At 39.0% G+C, this 20,113-nt stretch overlaps 1 protein-coding gene across 5 annotated transcripts in view; it reads right to left on the bottom strand.

Annotated features, from left to right (window-relative positions):
- elavl2 (ELAV like neuron-specific RNA binding protein 2) overlaps positions 1-20,113 on the bottom strand; it is a 46,044-nt gene that overhangs the window by 8,652 nt on the left and 17,279 nt on the right. For 3 of the 5 annotated variants that reach the window (XM_032544647.1, XM_032544643.1, XM_032544644.1), the window contains exons 2-4: positions 14,730-14,820; positions 11,174-11,417; positions 5,024-5,127 (exon numbers count right to left, since the gene is read on the bottom strand). In XM_032544647.1, the coding sequence (XP_032400538.1) occupies positions 5,024-5,127; positions 11,174-11,417; positions 14,730-14,801 (420 nt within the window). In that variant the 5' untranslated portion in view covers positions 14,802-14,820. The remainder of the gene's footprint in view (positions 1-5,023; positions 5,128-11,173; positions 11,418-14,729; positions 14,821-20,113) is intronic. The other 2 variants (XM_032544645.1, XM_032544646.1) reach the window with 1 other exon arrangement.

Raw genomic sequence — 20,113 nt, 5'->3', positions numbered from 1 at the left:
CTCTAATACCATTTGTTCAAACTAACAGAAGCAGAGGAGCAGATGCTGTGACACATTTTTAGCAGAGAGAATGCAAACACAAACTCATAATTAACCAGACTAAGTTTTACTTTAATATACTCTTGCTATAGAGCTTGCGTCACTTTGTATGTGGCACGTTGCATTCAATTACTAATTCGATCACATCAAATGCCTTATGCAAAAACAAAAATGCTTAGTTAAAATACTTTATGATGTGTAATTTAAAAACAGTGTGGTTTATTAGGTCACAGAAATAAAAGTGCTGATACTATTTCAGTATATTTAAAAATGCAATGAAATTTTCTCAGACAAACAATTGCTATTGGTTGCATTTCTAATATAAGCACTCTGTTTTCCACTAAAGTAGTTCAGTGTCCATTTGAAACCTGTCTGTATGTAACGGGACGGTGGCTTGGCCTGTGGAATTGCTGCTTGTAGCATTCTCCAGAACCATTGTACCCCAAAATAATTTACAGAAGGACCCCAATGCACTTAATATGCAACTGCATTCTACTAATTGTGTACTTCTAGGAAAACATTGTACTACTACTTTTACCTGACAGAAATGTTACTGGATCACAAGATAACAAAATAAAGTAATCAAACATTTGTCTCCTATATTTGCCACCCATCCGGCCCATAATGAGATCCATTATGAGAGTGGCTTTAATCAACCACCAGAACCGGACTGAGTAGAGAGACGGACTCTTTTTGTTTTAACTACATTTTAGTGTTGTCTTGTTTCAATAACATTGCATGTTGATATTGCAACAGTCAGCATTTAACGACAGCCGTGAATTCAACGCTTCAGCAAAGGTATTCATTTCTACAGGCTTAGGGGCTTGACGGTTATAAAGTACTGTTAAAGTACAGAGGATTTTTGCTGACAGTAATGTTGTTAGTGTGTTGGCAGCACACTTAACACAACCAGACCCAGGGTGAGACAAAGAAAGACGGCTGTCTTAGCCCAATCAGGCTCCGAGTCGGAGATGATTTTATCTTCTACCTCATGCTTAGAAGTGGTATTTTAAAGCTCACAGAAATTTAGAACAATAGTTAGTTTGATATCTAGTATAAAATTAAAAAAACTTTTTATTAAGTTTCCTCTTATTGAAATGCTCTGAGTGAATTTAAGAAGGGCGTTTATTGTGAACGTAAAAGCCAGCACGGAAGAGCCATCATTGTGGCACCGCTTTTTCCCCTCAACCTATATTGTGTGGCTGTTTAGTTATATTCACTTTAGTAATAACCAATGCTGCCGAAGCCGCAACAAATGCCAAACCCCAAGTTCATTGCGTACCCAGGAAGCCAAGTGTGAAGTAGATCGGATGTGGCATTGATATCGGTATAGCTTCCGTAAAGCCACGCCTGTGTTTGCATCTCCCTCTCACAATCTCCCCGGCCGCAAAAACACGGGGAAAAACACAGAAGAGAAGGTGGTTACTATATGTAACGATAGTTTCAGTTCTATGACTAAGAGCAAGTATGACTGCACCTGGACGCTGGCCCTTGACTAGATTATAAAAAAAAGCAGCCCATTGACAACACAGACATTTCATGCACAAGACGCGTGTAACACTGGTGACTCGCCAAAGCGCATTCCACCCAGTGCTGGACCCGTTCACATGAGTCAGCAGTCCGTCACTCTGAACATATGATCCACTTTACAGTAGGAATTTCACAACATTAAAAATGAAGTAGTTGGTACCGATACCACCAAAAATACACAATACCAAAGTCAATACGATGCTGTAATACTTTATAACACTAATAACACTAATTGTTTTATTTAAACAGTGTGACGTCACTCTTTTTCCACTGTCAGGTTTTTTTTGTTTCGTTTCAACTTTGTTTTAGAGTGGAGTGAAGGGGGATTGAGAGCGTGATTTACATGTCTTGGAGAAAACATCAGTCTTCTGGACCCACAGCCCGCTGCTCTGAAGCCCGCATCACAACACAGCCAGCGAACAGTAAAGTCTTCCATGAGTTCACCCGGAACTCCCAGACAGCAAGCATGTTTATTTACGTCTGTTTCTCTCTGCCGTTGTTTTTTCACATAGAACCAGGCTGGTTAAAGTTAACTTAACTGACGTTATAGAGGTCCACTAAAACAAGTGCTAAAGTTAGCTAATATCCGCTATCAGAGATAGCATTAGGATGTGACAGACAACGGCAGAGAGAAACATACTCACTTGTTGGTTTGGGAGTTCCAGGTGAAGTTGTAAAAGCCGCTGCCGTAGACGTACAGTAAAGCCAGTAGCTAAATGCGGTCAAGCCGTCAGTGAGCGCCGTACACAGAGATGAGGGGCTATTTGTTGTTTTTCCATGCTGGTCCACTTTCTTCTTCAGCATTTAGCACCAGTCTAGAACATTTGTAACATTAGGCGTATACACTGCCATCGTCAGGTCCAGAAGGATTGCATCCCCCGGTACCTACGGTACTGTAGAAAAATAACGGCACATTTTTAGAATTTTGGAACCAAAGTACAAGTTCTCATGACATTCCTTTTGCCTTCTGCAGTGTAGATGACACTTTACTTATAAACCAGAGAACTGTACAGCAACAGTCTGCTTCACGATCAAAAAAAGGTTTTGTATTATACACTCCAGTCTGTCACGTTTTCTCTCTTGTCTATGAGCCTCTCCCTTTCTCTCTTTTAATCACTTGGTTATTATTGTTGGAGTGGCTGAAGGAGAGTTCTCAGAGAAGGCCTATTTATTTAATATAGGCTATGTATTTTAGATAGTTTTTCCTTATGTGCTGCAGCTGTATATTTTCAAACAAGATAATCCTGTCTTTGCATTTTTAATCACATTTAAAAAAAAAAAAATCTTACGAGTGGCTTTGAATTCCAACTTTGTAGATAATACTGAGATATAGATATATATATATATATATATATATATATAGATAGATATATATATCTCATGCAGAAAATACAAACATATATATTGTGTATCGCCAGGGACATCACTAGGATTGAAAGGCAGGGGGGGGGCTTGGCCCCAAGGCTATGCAAAACTTTCCCTTGCAAAATCTTACAAACTTAGCTTTTAGATACATCAAAGCTGCATGGGGGTAATTTACTTAGGCCAGAAAGTGCGCTACTGCTGAGTTGTTCTTTAGGCTAAGACTTTACCGCTCTGTCTGTTTGAATGTGTGGTAAAGTGATACCATACCTAATTCCTCTATTAGATAAGTTGCAGTCCAAAATAAGACTTTAATTTAAGAATTTAATTAGTGGGTGTGTAATGATACACATATTCGTATTGAACCGTTCGGTACGAGGCTTTCGGTTAGGTGTGCATTACAAACCAAACAATTCGTTGAACTAATCAGATTTCATTAAAAAAAAAAAAAAATTACAAAGTGTGAAATATAATGTTCTCAGTGCTGCTGCACTCAACAAGGCAGCCCAAACAACGAAACAGGCAACATGCCAGCCCTTCCCACTCCTAAAGAAAAACCCACTACTCCAGTAAGGCATGATACGCTGAACTAGCTCATTACAATATGACTGACAAGGATCCTATTTAAAAGTATGTCTGAATTTAATAACCTGATGGCGAGATGAATAGAAGTTCAAGTATGTATCTATGCATGCATGTTTAGTATGTATGTATGCCTATTCTACATTAAGGCACCATCTACATACTTGTTTAATTTATTACAGCCAATGAATGCAGAAAGTTAAGTTGTCAGAATATAGCATATATAATAAATATCATGAAATATCTAATATATCAGTAGACCACTACTGACCTCAATCAAGCGCCTCCCTCAGAATCAGCTGCCCTGCCAAACTCCCCTCTCGAATTTAAGGATATACTGGTACAATAGTATTAACAATGACACTATGATATTTAGGGACTGATATTTTAATAAATAGCAGGCTATATTAATATTCACTATCACTCACTGTGTGTGCGGTACATTAACTGCATATTATAGGCCTACAGTCTATGTTGCGGTAGCAAGTCCAGACCAAAGATTTGCAACGAGACAAGATAAATCCTACAGCTACTTGCTGACAAACGGCGGTCTGCAGCATTCTGAAAGCTGCCAGTTTAAACCAATGAGAAGAGACAAGACGGTGTGTCATCTTCATAGCCATTGACTCTTTGTACTTCTAAATTTCTGGCTTTTTTGTTGTTTCCAATTATGTATTTGGATAACTTTAATGATAGTGAGATACTTGCTACAGTTTTTACAACTTTGTTTTAATGGTGCTTGGCACTCTCTCTAGTAACTCTCTACCTCGCTTGTCCACATACAGTTACCGTGCAAGCGGCCGCTCGTCAACCTGTCTCTAGAACACTGTCATTTCAACCAGTTGACAGTTTGTGAAATAAAAATAAAACTGCAGTGCACAATGACACCAACAGATGGATGGTGAAGAAAGATTGATTCCACGTAGTGAGTAATACAGAGTGTACTGTAAAAAAAACTAAACAAAAAAAACTATTTAAAATTGGTGCGATTCAAACATGATTTTATATATATACACACACACACACACACACACACACACACACACACACACACACACACACACACACACACACACACACACACACACACACACACACACACACACTATAAGCAAATTAGTTTTTCCACCAACACATTGAGTTCTACGTTGCCTGATGAATGCTAATGGAAGCCACCTCCCTGTAAAGGCATAGAGCAGTGCTGCAGCACATGCAACCATAGAAACAGTTCTGCTCTACTTGAGGCCCAGGCGAAGCCGCATGTGCCCAGATTAACAATAGGCTCTCCCTTTACACCCCACATTTCTCCAGCCTCATTATGCTTTGACTCCAACCCAGAGAGCTAGACATAAACAGAATATCTTGGATTTTGGCAACCAGCCATGAATGGTAAATTATTTCTGTAAGTTGAATATGACTGATAGGGTAGCTTATTGGAGATAAGATTCAACATGTCAATGCCCCTTTGAGATCATAAAAAAAAAAAAAAAAAAAAAAGAAGACATTTTACCTTGATGGTTTTGGTCTGAAGTCTCAAGCCATTTAAGGTATTGATGGCTTTTTCTGCGTCCTTTGGGTCCACGTAATTCACAAATCCATAGCCTAGGCTCTGCCCTTTAATCACAAGACAAGAAAATACATTAGGTTTCACATATAATAGAAACATTTAAAAAGTGATAATACAAGCACTACAACTAAATATGGACAAAACTGCATTTTAGGAATCTTGGTGAATGGCATCAATGCAGTTTTACTCTATGCAAGTGTCAGTAACAATAGGATACACAAATGAACAGTCAGTCTTTATCTGGGAGGGAATGAAGAACACAGGAGGTCACAGGCCCATTTCCAACAACCTATAGTAAATTATCAAACCAACTATTTGACCAACATGTCTTAAATTCAAGATTACAAGCAATTGCTCTGCTTTCCCCCCAACCCATCTCTGACACAGTGCAGTAGCCAAGGCTCAATGTGTTCCCCTCCCTCTACAGTTTATCTCTAAAATGTACAATAGATTGACACCCACTCTTTATGTGCACAGAGGCAATTCAATTTCCTCCACCCACACTGCTGGATCTCTCTGCAATTCCACTGCCGGTCAAGTTCACCAGCTCAAGCAGCAGCTTCAGCATATTAATACAGTACATTAGCAACTGTTGTGTCTTAAACTTTATGATATTAAATCAGGTTAACATTTTCACATAACTATCAACTATTATATTTAAACAAGACATGTTCAGAGAGAGTGAATTTACGAGAGGTCAATATGTGTCCATCCCTTACATATTCAAACTTTTTTCTTTTTAATCACACTCAATTGTGTTTGAGGTTCTGCTTTTACATGTAGTAGACTATGAAATATACACATTTGTGTATATGAATGTGACAATGTACAATTTATTATGTTAAAATAGAAACACATTGGCGTATTAGTAAGGAAAATATGACTTGCAGCATTGCTAGCAATTGCACTTACACATCTGAACACCCTGTATGCATCCATACTGTCTTGATCTGTCTTACCACCATGAGTCACTTCTCTCATGGGGTGTTGTGCCGTGATCAAGTTCATAAACTTAATTTCACATTGCATCTCAGAGACGTTTATAGCCTGGAGAAAAATGTAGAGCCTTTGAAATGAGCTGGTGAAATGACACTTGCTTAAGCCTTGTGGGCAAATTGCCTGCTTTACTGTGTTCTACTGTACATGATGTATGTGCACACCCCCCTACCCTTTTAGAGATTTCTTCATATGGAATGTCTAAGAAGTCGCTTTGACTGGGAGGCCTTTCCATGTTCCTATTATAAACAACTTGCTCACTTTCAGCTGCCATTAAGGAGTACAGGAGACGTGCTGTGATGCACTTTCAAACAGAAAACTACACCCTGCGCTGCCCGTAGTGGGAGGAAAATGACACAAAGACTAAGCTGCTGCAGCACCAGCAGCCAAGGCAAGAACATTAAAAGCAAAGAGGAAGCATGCATCTCTCTGGTGATTACTTAACATCTGATGCAGCACCAGTACACAGATGTAGGCTGGCTTAAATCCATTGCCACAGGGCCAAGGGAGAGACAAAAGCAACAGTCTGGAGGGGATAGGGTTTTATGTAGAGCTGAAATTAAAATCAGAGCACTGTTCCTGATAAATGACTTTGAAGAACATTAAGGGCCTAATTTTTCTCAAACTGAGTTTGAAGAAGTTTTCCCAACTCTATTCAATCTTTAAAAAAGAAGAAACTACTATCTTTACTTCTCAATTTGCAATAGCCTGCTGGTCAGTTACTGTTGATAAAAGATGGCCATCAATCAAATATTATTCCATATCACAACTTGTATAATCAATTGGACGCCTTATAAATGCTGGGAAAACAAGAAAAACTACAGCTAAAAGCAGGGATCAATCCTCTTTTTACTGACCCAGTCCTGGGATTTAGACCCGAAATATAGCAAATTTGACCAAACACCAATGACACTGACCTTGAGATAAATTTGGCACTAAAGAGCAATAACTAGGCACAATTAAACACTTTCAGAGCAAGCATCGGAACAGCAGTCCTAAACAAAACACAAGTTTGAATTTGTTACTGTCAGCGCGGTTTATACATTTGCCTAAAATAAAAAAAGGCAATTTATTTTTGTATGGCTAATTACTTCTAATCAGATTACCAGTGACGATAAGAGCCTTTGGAATTGTGCCGAAACCAGACCCTATCTACCCACAGTTTCACTAAAGATGCCGGTGCAACTGTCATCTCTAATTCAATCTAACAGAAGCTCTCATTCTGAAAACAAAGTGATGCTTGTGTAATTCTATACTCTTCATTACCTATTTCCTTTAATAAAAGGTGTAAACTAGAGATTATCATGGCACATGCAAGTTTTCAAAGACATGTACAACTTTCAAACACTCAAATACAAGATGAATTTGACTGCAATACTACACACAGACATAAACAGATCTAGCAACCAGTTTTAATCAAATCAACAGTTTGGTTTGTCTATAACAAGAAAGCTGAATTAAGGCAGAGGACAAGCAAAGTCAACAACTGACACACAGTTACTATACCATGCGAGGTAGCAGGGGAAGAAACCTTAGAGAACTAGATATTCATTTCAAGCAATGATGACTGCCATGTTTAAAACGTTACTTTTAAAAAGAACTGTTGACTTATAAATTAAATTATATGTACCGATTCTAATGTTGAGTATAGCAAATTTCTCTGACTTAAAACAGATTAATTTGATTACAAAGAAAGTCTTCCTTCAATTTTGTTGTTCAAACCAAAGCGACCCCGTATGCAAACAAAATATAATCTAGTTAGACATGCATTAGAGTTCCAGATATTAAAAACATCTAAAAATCTAAACTGACCTTGTAGACTTGCTCTCCGTTAACGTTAATCAATCTGGTTGGATCTACTCTGCTTTAAATGAAAACTTCAAATTACCTGTGCAAACAAAGAAACAAGAAGGCCTATATATGGCACCATAGAGGAACCCACGCTTTGGTAGTTTTGTTTATCTATAAATGTTTACATTTATTTTGTTTAAAGGTCACCTAAAAGACCAAACTTGATTGAGTCATCAGGGGACCTACAGTAACCGTACGTTCACACCGCCACCGACTTGAGCGTCTAAAGTTACCGGAAGTCATTCATTTTCAATGGAAGCCGGCTTCTCTCAGCTGCAAGGAGCGGCAAATCTGTCAGCGTCGCGTTTTGGGCGTTTTGAGCGTGTTGAGCGTCAATCAGAAAGTTGAAATTTTTCAACTTTATAGTAATGAGCTATGACGCGGTTCAGCGGCAAGCAGCGGCTAACGCCAGCCGCCAATCGGAATATAGACGTCCTTTACGCTGGCTGATCCTGGAGAAACATACGATGTAATCTTTCGTTCCTACCAAAACATTAATTCTGAGGACAAGCTCATAATCGCCGTTGCTGGGTTACCTTTCGTTTATAATGTAACGTTGTTTGTACATAGGAACAAGTTAACGCTACCTGCCGGTCACATCCGCTCACAGTGAAGTCCGGGACGGGTCCCTAGATTAGTCTGGCGGCTGCTCGCTCTGCCTGCATGCCGCTATGGCTCAGCGGCTAACGAGCGAGCTAACTGCTAACAGACCCCGTTGCGACCAATTAATACAACTTCTGTCATTATATATGTAATTTATAAAGGTTTCTAATGTCAGTGTATTGGCCGTGGCTGCGTGCGCTTCTCCCGGTCGAACAGAGAACGCCGCCACGTCAGAGCGGCCAAAGCGTCACTAAGCTTCCCCGTACTTTTTGACAAGCGTCTTTGGCGGGGCGGCCAGAGCTTTTTTGCAGCTCAAGTCGGTGGCGGTGTGAACGTACGGTAAAACGTTTCCTTGGTTAAATCACAAAAAGGTTCCTTTATGTTACTTGTAAAATCTGAAATTACACAGCCCCACTTTAGGGGACATGTAGTATTGCCTCATGTCTTTTTAACTCAGGGCAGACAGATTTAAAAAAAAAAACTTGATTCATTTATTTCCTTGCCCTTAAAAATTATTTTGAGAGCTGCATTCATACTTGTTCTGCTAAATATGTAACCCATCAAAACACATTTATGTGTTCAATCACCCAGGCAGACTGTGCTCCACACTGATTTTAAACGAGGATCACTTGCCAATTCAGCTCAATCCATTTCACACATCAACAATCAAATGCATTTCTTGTAAGCATGGCTACATAAGTGCATTTATTCCATGCAAGACTACACACTTCACAATTTTTATCATTGCTGCATGCCAAAAGTCTAAATTCAGTAAATGCATTATGAGTTTCCTATGACGTCCATCACCACAAATACACCAATCTCGGTGCATGGGCTGCTCTTGCTGCCATTTTCAATACAGCACTTAGTGGCACTCCAGTTGAGCTACAACTTAGTTTTATCTTTAAATAAGTTGTTTTTACTACAAATGCACCTTTAATAGAAATGATTCTTAGAGAAAGCCTAAAGGAAAACCGCATAGTGTGATTATAGAAGCAAGCAGAGAAACCATTTCAAATATTTGGAGTACTTATATATATTTTTTTCAGCTGTAGGGAACAGTAGCAACAATGCCAAGACTATTGTGTGAATACTGGTCAACTAGACATGTTCTCTGCAATAGAACTGGTCCGCCAGTGCCTACATTGGTATGTTTGCTCATTGTGATGCAATTTCCTCTTCTTCAAATGCTTTATATCCCTAAAATCAGTACAACCTAAGCTAAAAGGCTATTTTAGTTAAATTGTGTCATAAAAAACAAAAAACAAAAAAAACAACCACATTTTAAATTTTATTAAATAAAAACAAAAACATATTGATCAAAATTATTCTAAATGTAGAACCATGAAGACACACTCATTTATTTTTGAGATATGCTCATTTTTACGAGCTGAGTGTAAAGGCGTTTCATCTGCAATAGAAACGGTCCGCCGGCCTTTTTTTTTTTCCATCGCTGACAGCTTTCTGTAGCAAAAAGAATAAACGCTCTAGCGGTTATGGTTGTTTAATTTTAGATCTATTCAAATATCATGTAAACAACAATCTTCCGCGACCATTACGAGGAAATACACAGTCGCCACGATTTTAGACTGGAGGTCACATAACGTGATGAGGTCACTGCGTGTGTACAACGTAATGGCACAAAAAACAAAAGCCTTAGCTTTGTTGCAAAATAAATTAATGCTTTAGCGGTTAGTTTTTATTATAGATCGATTTAAACAGGACCATGTAAACGATCTCTCGCAAACCACCACCAAGGATCTCCGTTCTCTAAGGGTTAAGGATATTTCAAATGCAACAGATTAATACATCCTTTAAAAGACCAGAGTGGACCGTCCAAATGTGTTTTAGGAAGCAGATGGAGGAAGGTCTAGGTAACCTTGATCATAACAGCAGGCAGTTAGAACCTAGCAGCCTCAGTCTGTATCTACCTGCTCATGTTACACGGGCAATTTCAGTGTGCAACTCTGCCATCTACATTCCTTCCATTAAAAACAACCTGAAATAATTTGAAAGTCCTCTACCTGCCCAAATATAAGGAATGTAAAATGCACTTAATTTGAGTGTCTCTTGAAATTCCTGTAGTAACAAACCAAGGAAATACCCTTTGAGGCCCAATTTTGCACACATTTATTAAAACCAGTCCGTATGTTGCTGCCTGGTAGGTTTCATAATTGCTACAATGTAGGGTTGTCAAAGTATTGATTTTCTACCGTACAAATTTCCGAAGTAATTCAAACCGTTGTGATTCCCATCATAAAAAGTAATCAACATTTCAGCTGTTTACATACATTCAGCAGGTACGTCATTCAATTCGTCAAGAACACATTCCTTGTTGAAACACTGACTGATAGGCAAACAATGTTTGACAGTTACACACTTCCACAAACAGAAAAACAGCGGTTAAGCCGTGGCAATTGCGTGGCTGACTTTCAAAACAAAGGCTTTTCGCATAAACAATATTACTGGTAGGGCCACACTGATAAAGGTTTTGGGTTCAATGATGACGTTAGGGAAGGTATTTACAATCGGTCTATTTTATATCCAATTTAAAAATCTAATCTAACTTTCAAATGCACATACTTGCAACCAATACATGGGCTCAAGCTACTAACCTGCTATAGAAATAAAAACTTGCTTTACCTGTTATTTTGTCTCGAACTAGTTTACAGGACTCAATTTCTCCGATGCTCCCAAACAAACTCTTCAGCTCTTCTTGGGTCATGTTCTGAGGCAGATAGTTGACTATCAAGTTGGTTTTACTGTCCTCTATGCTCCCTGACTCTACAGGTGAGGAGCAGTTGTTTGAGATTGTTGAGGGACCGTTGCTTGTGTTATTGCAAGTTGGCCCATTGGACAACTGCGTTTCCATGGCAGCAATTACCTGCTAAAGAGACAAAAGAAAAATCAAGTCAAAAACAATTGTACATCAGACATTAAAATACCAACAAATAGTAAAAAAGAACACTGACACATTAAAACATTTTTTTTTAATTACCAACTAACTAATCTGTTTAAACCTCTGAACAAAACATCATTGAAACAACTAAGTTACAGGGAACACACAAGTCAAAAGTAAATACGGTCACAAAGATACTTTTTGCATTAACATAATTGAGTGTAGGATGGTAGAACTAATGTAGAAGCTGTTAATGTATGGCTGCACGATTATGGCCAAAAAGATAATCACGATTATTTTGATCAATATTGTGATCACGATTAATTACCACCATTTGTTGAATTTAACCAAAATATTTATTATTGTCACACCGGCTATTTATAACTGCTTCACATCCATATTAAGCTACATTCTTCTTATGTTGAAGATGTATGTTGTATAGACATACAGCTGCAACACATGTAAATGAAAATTAGCTATCTGAAATAAATAGTGTAGGATTGTTTTTTTATGCATTTCTGAGAAAGCTCCACTTGTTTTCAACAATAACTGATTAAACGAGCTAGGGAGAGAGAGGAGTGCGATGGACGCTACTCACAGAGTGACCGCTGACTCATTATGAATGGGTCCACGGGTCGAATGGCGGCTCAGCGGAGTTACACACGTGTGTATGAAATGTCTGTTTCGTCACTGCGCTGCATTTTTATGAACTATGATATTCTGGCCATGGGTCACATCTTTCGCCCAGGTCCAACAGCCTCCGTCTCACACATCATTACTCTACAAACTGAAGTTAGTTGCATTCAATAACTTCAGTGTTTTTCGCCGTGGCGGCCGTGATAGAGTTACCCGCAGAAACACTGGTATAAATACAGGTTTGCCTCTCATTCTTGATATATAGCTGTTTTAATAACAATTAAAAAAGTAGACAAATGTCAGAAGTGTGGACCGGCGCTGCTGTGTGGCAGGGCTGCGCGGAGAGTAAGAAGAGCAGGAGTAGAGAAGAGATCCAACACAGGCACGGCTTTACAGAAGAAATGGGTCATATAACGATATTGCTATAAACAACATTGCTTTGTCTGTGGAGAGGCAGCGGATGCAAGGACATTAGGTGCACTGGTCACTACAGTTGTCTGAAAAACACAGACAGGACAAAATGTTTACTAGTAAACTGGTAAACCTTGAGGCCGACGTATATCCTCACGTTACTCTGTCCTCGGTGACTGTCTACATCTAGAAACTAAGCTGCGCGGTGCAGGAGACAACTCTGACTGGTACATGATCAGACAGTGGTTTACGGAGCATTAAATTGGCTTTGCAAAAGAACCCAGAGCGGAGCGTTCTATGAAATGACGCATTTCAAATATTGCTTGATCACGCAAATTTGATCGTGATTAAAATTTCATTAATTGTGCAGCCCTATGTGAATGTCCATACTTTGTTCCCCTAGAACAGGTTGAAGCTGTTTTTTATAATGAAGATATGTGTATTTGGCATAAATCAATTGTTGAGCTTCCTTCAGAAGCTCAATAATTATTTAGTAATATTTCTAGTAAAAGTTGGTAAGGGGCATGTTAAAATATATCTTTCAAGGTTAGGCCTAAATGTAGCAGAAGTGAAACACGTAATCTGGCTAAATAAACTAGATACAGTAAACAAAACCTATAGCCTACACATCGGACAACAGGCCTTAAAGGGATACTTCACCAATTAACATTAAGCTTTGTATCAGTAGAAACCCGCTAGTATTTTCAAATGACCATGCTTCCCTCCCTCATGTTCCTTGAGACTAGATTTCTCTGTATTGCGGGTCAAGAAAAAAAGCCTCTGATGACACAAAAATTCTTTCAACCCGCCCATAAGGGGTGGTCTGTCACTACCCGATCGGAGCCGATGTTAGTCGAGTGTCAGCCATGTTGAAGCTACGCTAACAGACTCTTTTCAGCAGCAAACTTTTACAACAATTCTATACACTAAACCTACCGCACATGTGTACCACCGGGATACATACGTATAGATCGAAGAATATGCAGGAAAATTTATTACAGACTGAATACTCAACACACTACGCAAGCTTCGCTTGCTACGGAGACCAGCACCCCAGCCTGCGGTGTTGCTAGATGCCGCTAGCCGGGTAAGGCAACATCAAAATCAGTGTGCGTGAAAGCGGGACGGGACAGGAGTTCAAGCTACGTGGAAAGCTAACGCTAGCTGGGCCATCTGTGTCTGCTCATTAGACAACTACATCTAACTTCAAAAAAACTCCCAACGTGAGTTCAGAGAATGCTGTTTTTATGGAAACATGGCTGAACAACAGTGTACCAGCTACCAGGCCTGCTAGCCTTCCGAGCAGATGCTGCTCTCTCGGTTAAGACTTGTGGAGGTGGGCTGTGTTAACACGGACATTGACTGATGCAGAAATGTGTTGCTTTTATCCAGTTAATGCTAACCGCTGGTGGAGTTTGTGACTGTTACATGCCGACCATTCTACATTACACACAAATTCACGGCTGTGTTTATACCCAGTGTTTACATCATTCCAAGCGCAAATGCAATAAATGCGTTAACTGAACTGTAGCCTGTTTCGTATGTCTTTTCATATTTTAAAAAGGTGTAACACCACTTGAGCCATGCTGAAACATTGTTTTGTGTATATGATTGAAATGACAATAAAACACACTAGAGTTGACTTAACTGCCTCACTGTCTATGCTCACTGTCTAATTAGTAGGCATGGCTCGGGAGTGGACTTGTAGGGAAACAAAGCAAGTGTATTCTGGGAGCTGTCTTTCATCCACATGAGCCGAAAATACAGTCTAAAAGGCACCAATTTCTAAAAAAGAATTCACATTTCTACAACATAAATGACCCAATTTAAATATATTCATCTTTCCAGCGGTGAAATATCCCTTTAAACAATATGGTAATCAGTTAAGGCAACCAGCAACAAGTTGATGTATGAAGAGTCACCCTTTAACAGATTCACCCTGTGCAGAAAGCAGAAACCACTATGCATATTATTCTTAGAATAATCACCTCAACTAATTTGTGCAAGGTCATAAAGCCATCATTTCAAACAGTAATTCTATGAGACAAAGATATCAGCGTAAAGAGTAGCAGAAAGTTTCAGACCATAACAATGCAGTGATACATTAACAAAGTGGGTGCTTTTCTTAAACAAAACTGTGCCTGAATTCCAAATTGAACATGTGATTAATTTAGTTTGAGTGTCAAAATATGAGTGCTTAGACAGAAAGCAGGCTGTCTAGTCAAATGAAATCAAAAGAGAAGTGCCACAGACCCCAGTCCAAGGCTCAGGTGCCCACGAACCACTTCTAAGCAGAGAAGCCACATCACACAGTCTGACTGCCATGTTAGTTTGGAGTTGCCGTCTGAAAATGTGGACAGAAAAAGTACTTCATGTTAGACCAACTAGTACAAAAATCTACAGTCAAAGGTGATCACATGTCATTATTGGGGGAGGGGAGTCAAGAGAAGAGAAACCTGGCCACATCAACACTGACAATTCAGTCAGGAAAACTTGCATCACAGATTTAACCATTTATTGCAACAAAAGGAAATACAGTTATGCTTGGCGCTGATGGCTCTGCTCTTGTTAAATGCTCCCTGAACCAGCCAAGCAGCATGCTAACTGAAACAGGGAGCACCATGCAGAAACCACCCCTGGGTAAAAAAAAAGAAAGAAAAAAAAAGAGTGCGCTAAAATAAACACATTGAAAACAATTTTAAAACTTTGAGTAATGTTAGGACTCTGAACTAGGAAGGTAGAGGCTAGGGTGGTGGAGGCAAAGCATTGCCAGCAGCATCAGTAGTAGTAGTAGCGTCAGTGTCTAGTTTAGTCTAGTTTAAAAGGAACGCCTTAATGTAAGAATGGCTGCGATTGGTGCGTGGTCTGATCGGAATGATAATTCAATCAGCGAGCGTATGACTTCCGTGTCTTGCATGAACTTACGCTAAGATTAGTCAAGCGTAAAGAAGAGCAAATTAGTCAAAAGGATGGGAGTGCTGTACAAGGATGATCAATGAAATTGGAAAGAACTAATCAATTGGTCTGCTCAGATTGCTCACATCCAGCAATATATCTAGTGCTTAAGTTAGACTTACATGTCCGGCATTTGCTATCCAGTCTTTAGCACACACAAAGCATTAAACCGCACACATGAATGTGAAATGATCGACAAGTTAACCATAATTCTTAAATTCATACTTCAAAAACAAAACTGACAAATGATCAAGGTGAAATGAGCCAGAGTTCATCAACACAGGGGCAAAACAACAACTAAACTAAGGCTTATAACTTATAAGATAAAAAAAAAAAAAGAAATTGATGAAGATAGGCTACGCCATAGCAACCCTTGGCAATGTCAATATAACCACCAACCACAATCAATGACAAGTGTACCATGTGTGCAATACCATTCAAACACTTTATAGACATTTGTTATACTTTTTAAAATGTTTTAATCAGGTAATTATATTAACTGATCAAAATTGATCACAGTTAATAGAATTCAAAATAACATTTTGCATCATCAACTACTTAGCTATCAAATATTTGACACAGGTGCTGCTATGTACACAGAGGTCCTAATTAGATTCGTCCACAACACAAGGGTTTCTTAGGGTTGTATGCACTGGTTCAACTGAAATAATGATTGCCTCAGAGCCGCCAGAGGAAATTATTGTATTTTTATATGCATAATTAGGGACAGGCAATATTAGATTATATTAGAATTTTCTACAAAGTGTTAGTTGTAAGTCAAAGCCACATGTGAGATATCACAAGCACTTATTAAAAACAAACTAATCAAAATAAAATGCAAAGAGTGTTTTCCTTCTCGGTGAAAATATACAGCTTAAGGCAGCACGATTATGGCCAAAATGATAATCACGATTATTTTGATCAATATTGAGATCACGATTATTTTTGATTAATATTGAGATCACGATTAATTATTTGTTAATTTTAACCCAAATATTTTTTATTGTCACACGGGCAATTTATAACTGCTTTCACATCAATGTTGTGCTACATTCCTCATATGTTGGAGTTGTATGTTGTACATGCAGCTGCAACACATGTAAATTAAAATTATCTGAAATAAATAGCCAAGGCTACAAAAAAAAAAAAGTATCTCAGAGAAAGCTCCTTCACTTGTTTTCAACAGTAACTGACTAAAAGAGCTAGGGAGAAAGAGGGACCGCGATGGACGTACGCTAGGCCTACACAGAGGGACAGCTGACTCAATATGAATGGGTCCAGCGCAGGTTGAATGGCGGCTCAGCGGAGTTACACACGTGTGTATGAAATGTCTGTATCGTCACTGTGCTGCATTTTTATCAACTATGATATTCTGGCCATGGGTCACATCTCTTGCAGGGTTTCGCAGGTCCAGCAGGCTCTGTCTCACACACTATTACTCAAACTAAAGTTAGTTGCATTCAATAACTTCTGTGTTTTCCGCCGTGGCCGCCGCAATAGCAGAGAGTTACCAGCGGAAACACTTGTAAAAATACAGGTTAGCATCTCATACTTAATATACAGCTGTGTTAATAACAATTAAAACTGTGGACAAATGTCAGAAGTGTAGACTGGCGCTGGCGCCGCTGTGTCTCTGTTGCTGCGGAGCCGTGTGTGAGTGAATGGGGGCGGAGCTGCACGGAGAGTAAGAGGAGAGACCCAAACACATGCTAAGTACAAACTAGGAAAAATGTTAGTTGCACCCTAGAGCCTTGTGAGCTAACAAACACTAACTAGCACTGGTCACTGCTGTTGTCTGAAAAATAACACAGACAGGACAAAATGTTACGGTTATTGGTAAACCTTGTGACCAACTGCTATCTGTTGTGAAATTTTTCTCACATTACTCTGTCCTCTGTGACTGTTTACATCTAGAAACTAAGCTGCGAGGTGCAGGGAACAACTGATTGGCACATGATCAGACAGTGGTTTAAAGGGCAGTACATTGGCTTTGCAAAAAACCCTGAGCGTTCTATAAACAGAATAACGCATTTAAAATATCGCTCGAATACGCAAATTTTACCGTGGGAAGCCCAAATTGTGCTCAAATTGGATTAATTGTGCAGCCCTAATACAGCTGCAATACATGTAAATGTAAAACATAAATAGCCTATATATTAAATAAAAGACCTCTCTGAGGAAGTACCTTTAGTAATTTTCTGATTAAAATAAGGTTTTTCACTCCTGCATTATAAACTGTATCTGTGCAAAAATAACAGGCCTACTTGCGCTGACAAAGTTGTGTGTTTTACTGAGGAAGACAGTAGAGGTGGGTGATGAGGCCTAAGATTTATATCACGGTATTTAGTTTTATTTTTTGCAGTGATGGCATTACTTCACAGTATTACAAAATGAAAAAGATACTCTAGTCAAAACATGATTCTACCTCTTAACTCTATGGGCAACACATCTTTAGAAAGGAAAAAAAATCTTTAGAAAAATTAAAAGGATGTGTTTAAAGACCCAAAATAAAAGCTTTTGGGTATGGGCCCACATGTGTTTGAGAGGGTGGCCGGGCTCCTAAGGCGTTTTTTAATTTTTTTTTTTTTAAAGTATTTTCACCCTGAATTAAGGTCCACACCTGTGCTGACTCAAGATACCGCCAAACGGGATTTATTAACTATACACTAATAATTTACATCTTTGAGAAAGAAAAAAAAAATCTTGTTTTGCTTATAACTGTAAGCTTAATGCCGGGTTCACACAGGATGTCAATTCTCGCGTGAGCAGTAGCCTGTCTGAAGCAATTTTCTCAGCACCCGTCAAAAAGCGATTCATTAGTGGGTTTGATTCCCACTGTGAACACAAACCAATGTGCCCTTTGAGCAAGACGCTTAAACACTACTTGCTCCAAAAGGCGCACAAACCTCTGACATATAAAGCAATTGAAAGCGCTTTTGATAAAAGCAACAGCTAAATGACTGTAATGTAACAACTGTAAAAATATCTGGCACACACACACACCCCAACACAAAACACACACAACACACACACACACACCCCCACCACAAAACCACACACACACACACACACACACACACACACCCCCACCCCACACACACACACACACACACACACACACACACCCACACAACCACACACAACACACACACCACACAAAACCAAACACACACACACACACACACACACACACCACACACACACCACATTGCACTTAAAATAAACGAGCGGAGCTGTCCTAAATTTTAGGTCATCCTGTATCTCATCTCCGGTTTTTCCCTGCATCCACCATGTGTGTTTGTGTGCCGCGTCAGTTGTGGGGGGAACTAAGCACCCCCACCCGCTGCAGAGCCGACAGGATTGAAACACTAGCCGCTTCAGCAAGGTCCGAGTAAAAAAATCATTACAGCGTACATTGATGTTAAAATGTATACAGGTAAGGAGGACGGTCTGAAATGTTTTGAACCGTCTTTCGCTGTACGCTTCCTTGGTAAATTTGAGATGTTTGAGTCACACACGTCTTGTTAAACAAGGAAAAGACTTTGGCCACGTATGTGTGACAACCTGTTCTCACTCCCGCTCAGTGGCTCTCAGAGTCACATACTGATACAGAGTCTGGCACGTGGGACTGCTGGGATTGGTTTAAGTCGTTATTGGTCAAACTTGTAAAAAAGTTGCGGTGACTGGTAGCTCAACAAAACATTCTGTATTTCTCAGTATGGCTTTCTTCAGAAGATCGTGTAACACAATTGAACAATAGTGTACAAAAGTGTACAGTTGTGTAGACATCCTAGTATCAATACACATATTAACCCACGCTTCCTCCCGTTTTTAGTGTTCCTGCTTATTTACTAGGGCTGAACAATTAATTTAATTTGCAATAATATTGTGATATGTTAAAAGGGGATTTCCTAATCGCATAGGCTGCCATTTGGTCACGTGACTCGTGAGAGCAAATCAGTCTGCACTGTGCAGAGAAAGCATCAACTTAGCACGCTAACGCTACGCCGTACTTTGAGCAGGTTTCTGTCATTCAAACAACTTGAGTTGTAGTTTAAAACTTACATCTATGGCATAGACTGTATAAAACAAGTTTGCGGTCAGATATGTCATCTCTAAATGCTATGAAAAGACATTGACAAACAAAAATTATTAATAACATTTACTTTATTTTAGTTAGTTTTGCAAACAGACATTACAGTTTTAGTTACCGTTTTGTTTTTGTAATGCCTTGTTTTTATTTTATTTTAGTTTATGACTGTTTTTCCCCCACATAGTTTGTTATTTCGTTTGTTTTCGTTAACGATTATAAGCCAATTGCCTGTATGTGTGATAACAGCTTTATCTTGCGCATCTGGTTTTTTTGGTAGTAGAAACACTGGAGGTTGTCCTGTTATTGGGGTTGTCATATATTCGGGTCAATACGGTAGTTTCTTGTTGGTTTTATCTCATAAAAAAATGTCAACTTGACATGCTCAAATGCAAAATGATTATCTCTACTCAAGTGATCAACTGTATGGTTGAAAGGTTTAAACCTGACCACTACGTCTTAATGAGAGCATCTCAAACCAATGTGCCATTTTTAGTGTTCCACCATACTCTGCCATGAAGATGTTTACTGTATGAATTAAAAACGTTCCTATTAATTCCTAAACCAGAAACGATTAAATTAGTTATGCCTT

The sequence above is a fragment of the Etheostoma spectabile genome, chromosome 19 (genome assembly GCF_008692095.1).
Source record: "Etheostoma spectabile isolate EspeVRDwgs_2016 chromosome 19, UIUC_Espe_1.0, whole genome shotgun sequence".
Classification (NCBI taxonomy): Eukaryota; Metazoa; Chordata; class Actinopteri; order Perciformes; family Percidae; genus Etheostoma; species Etheostoma spectabile.
Note: the sequence above shows the minus strand (reverse complement) of the source record. Positions and strands in the feature narration are given on the sequence as shown.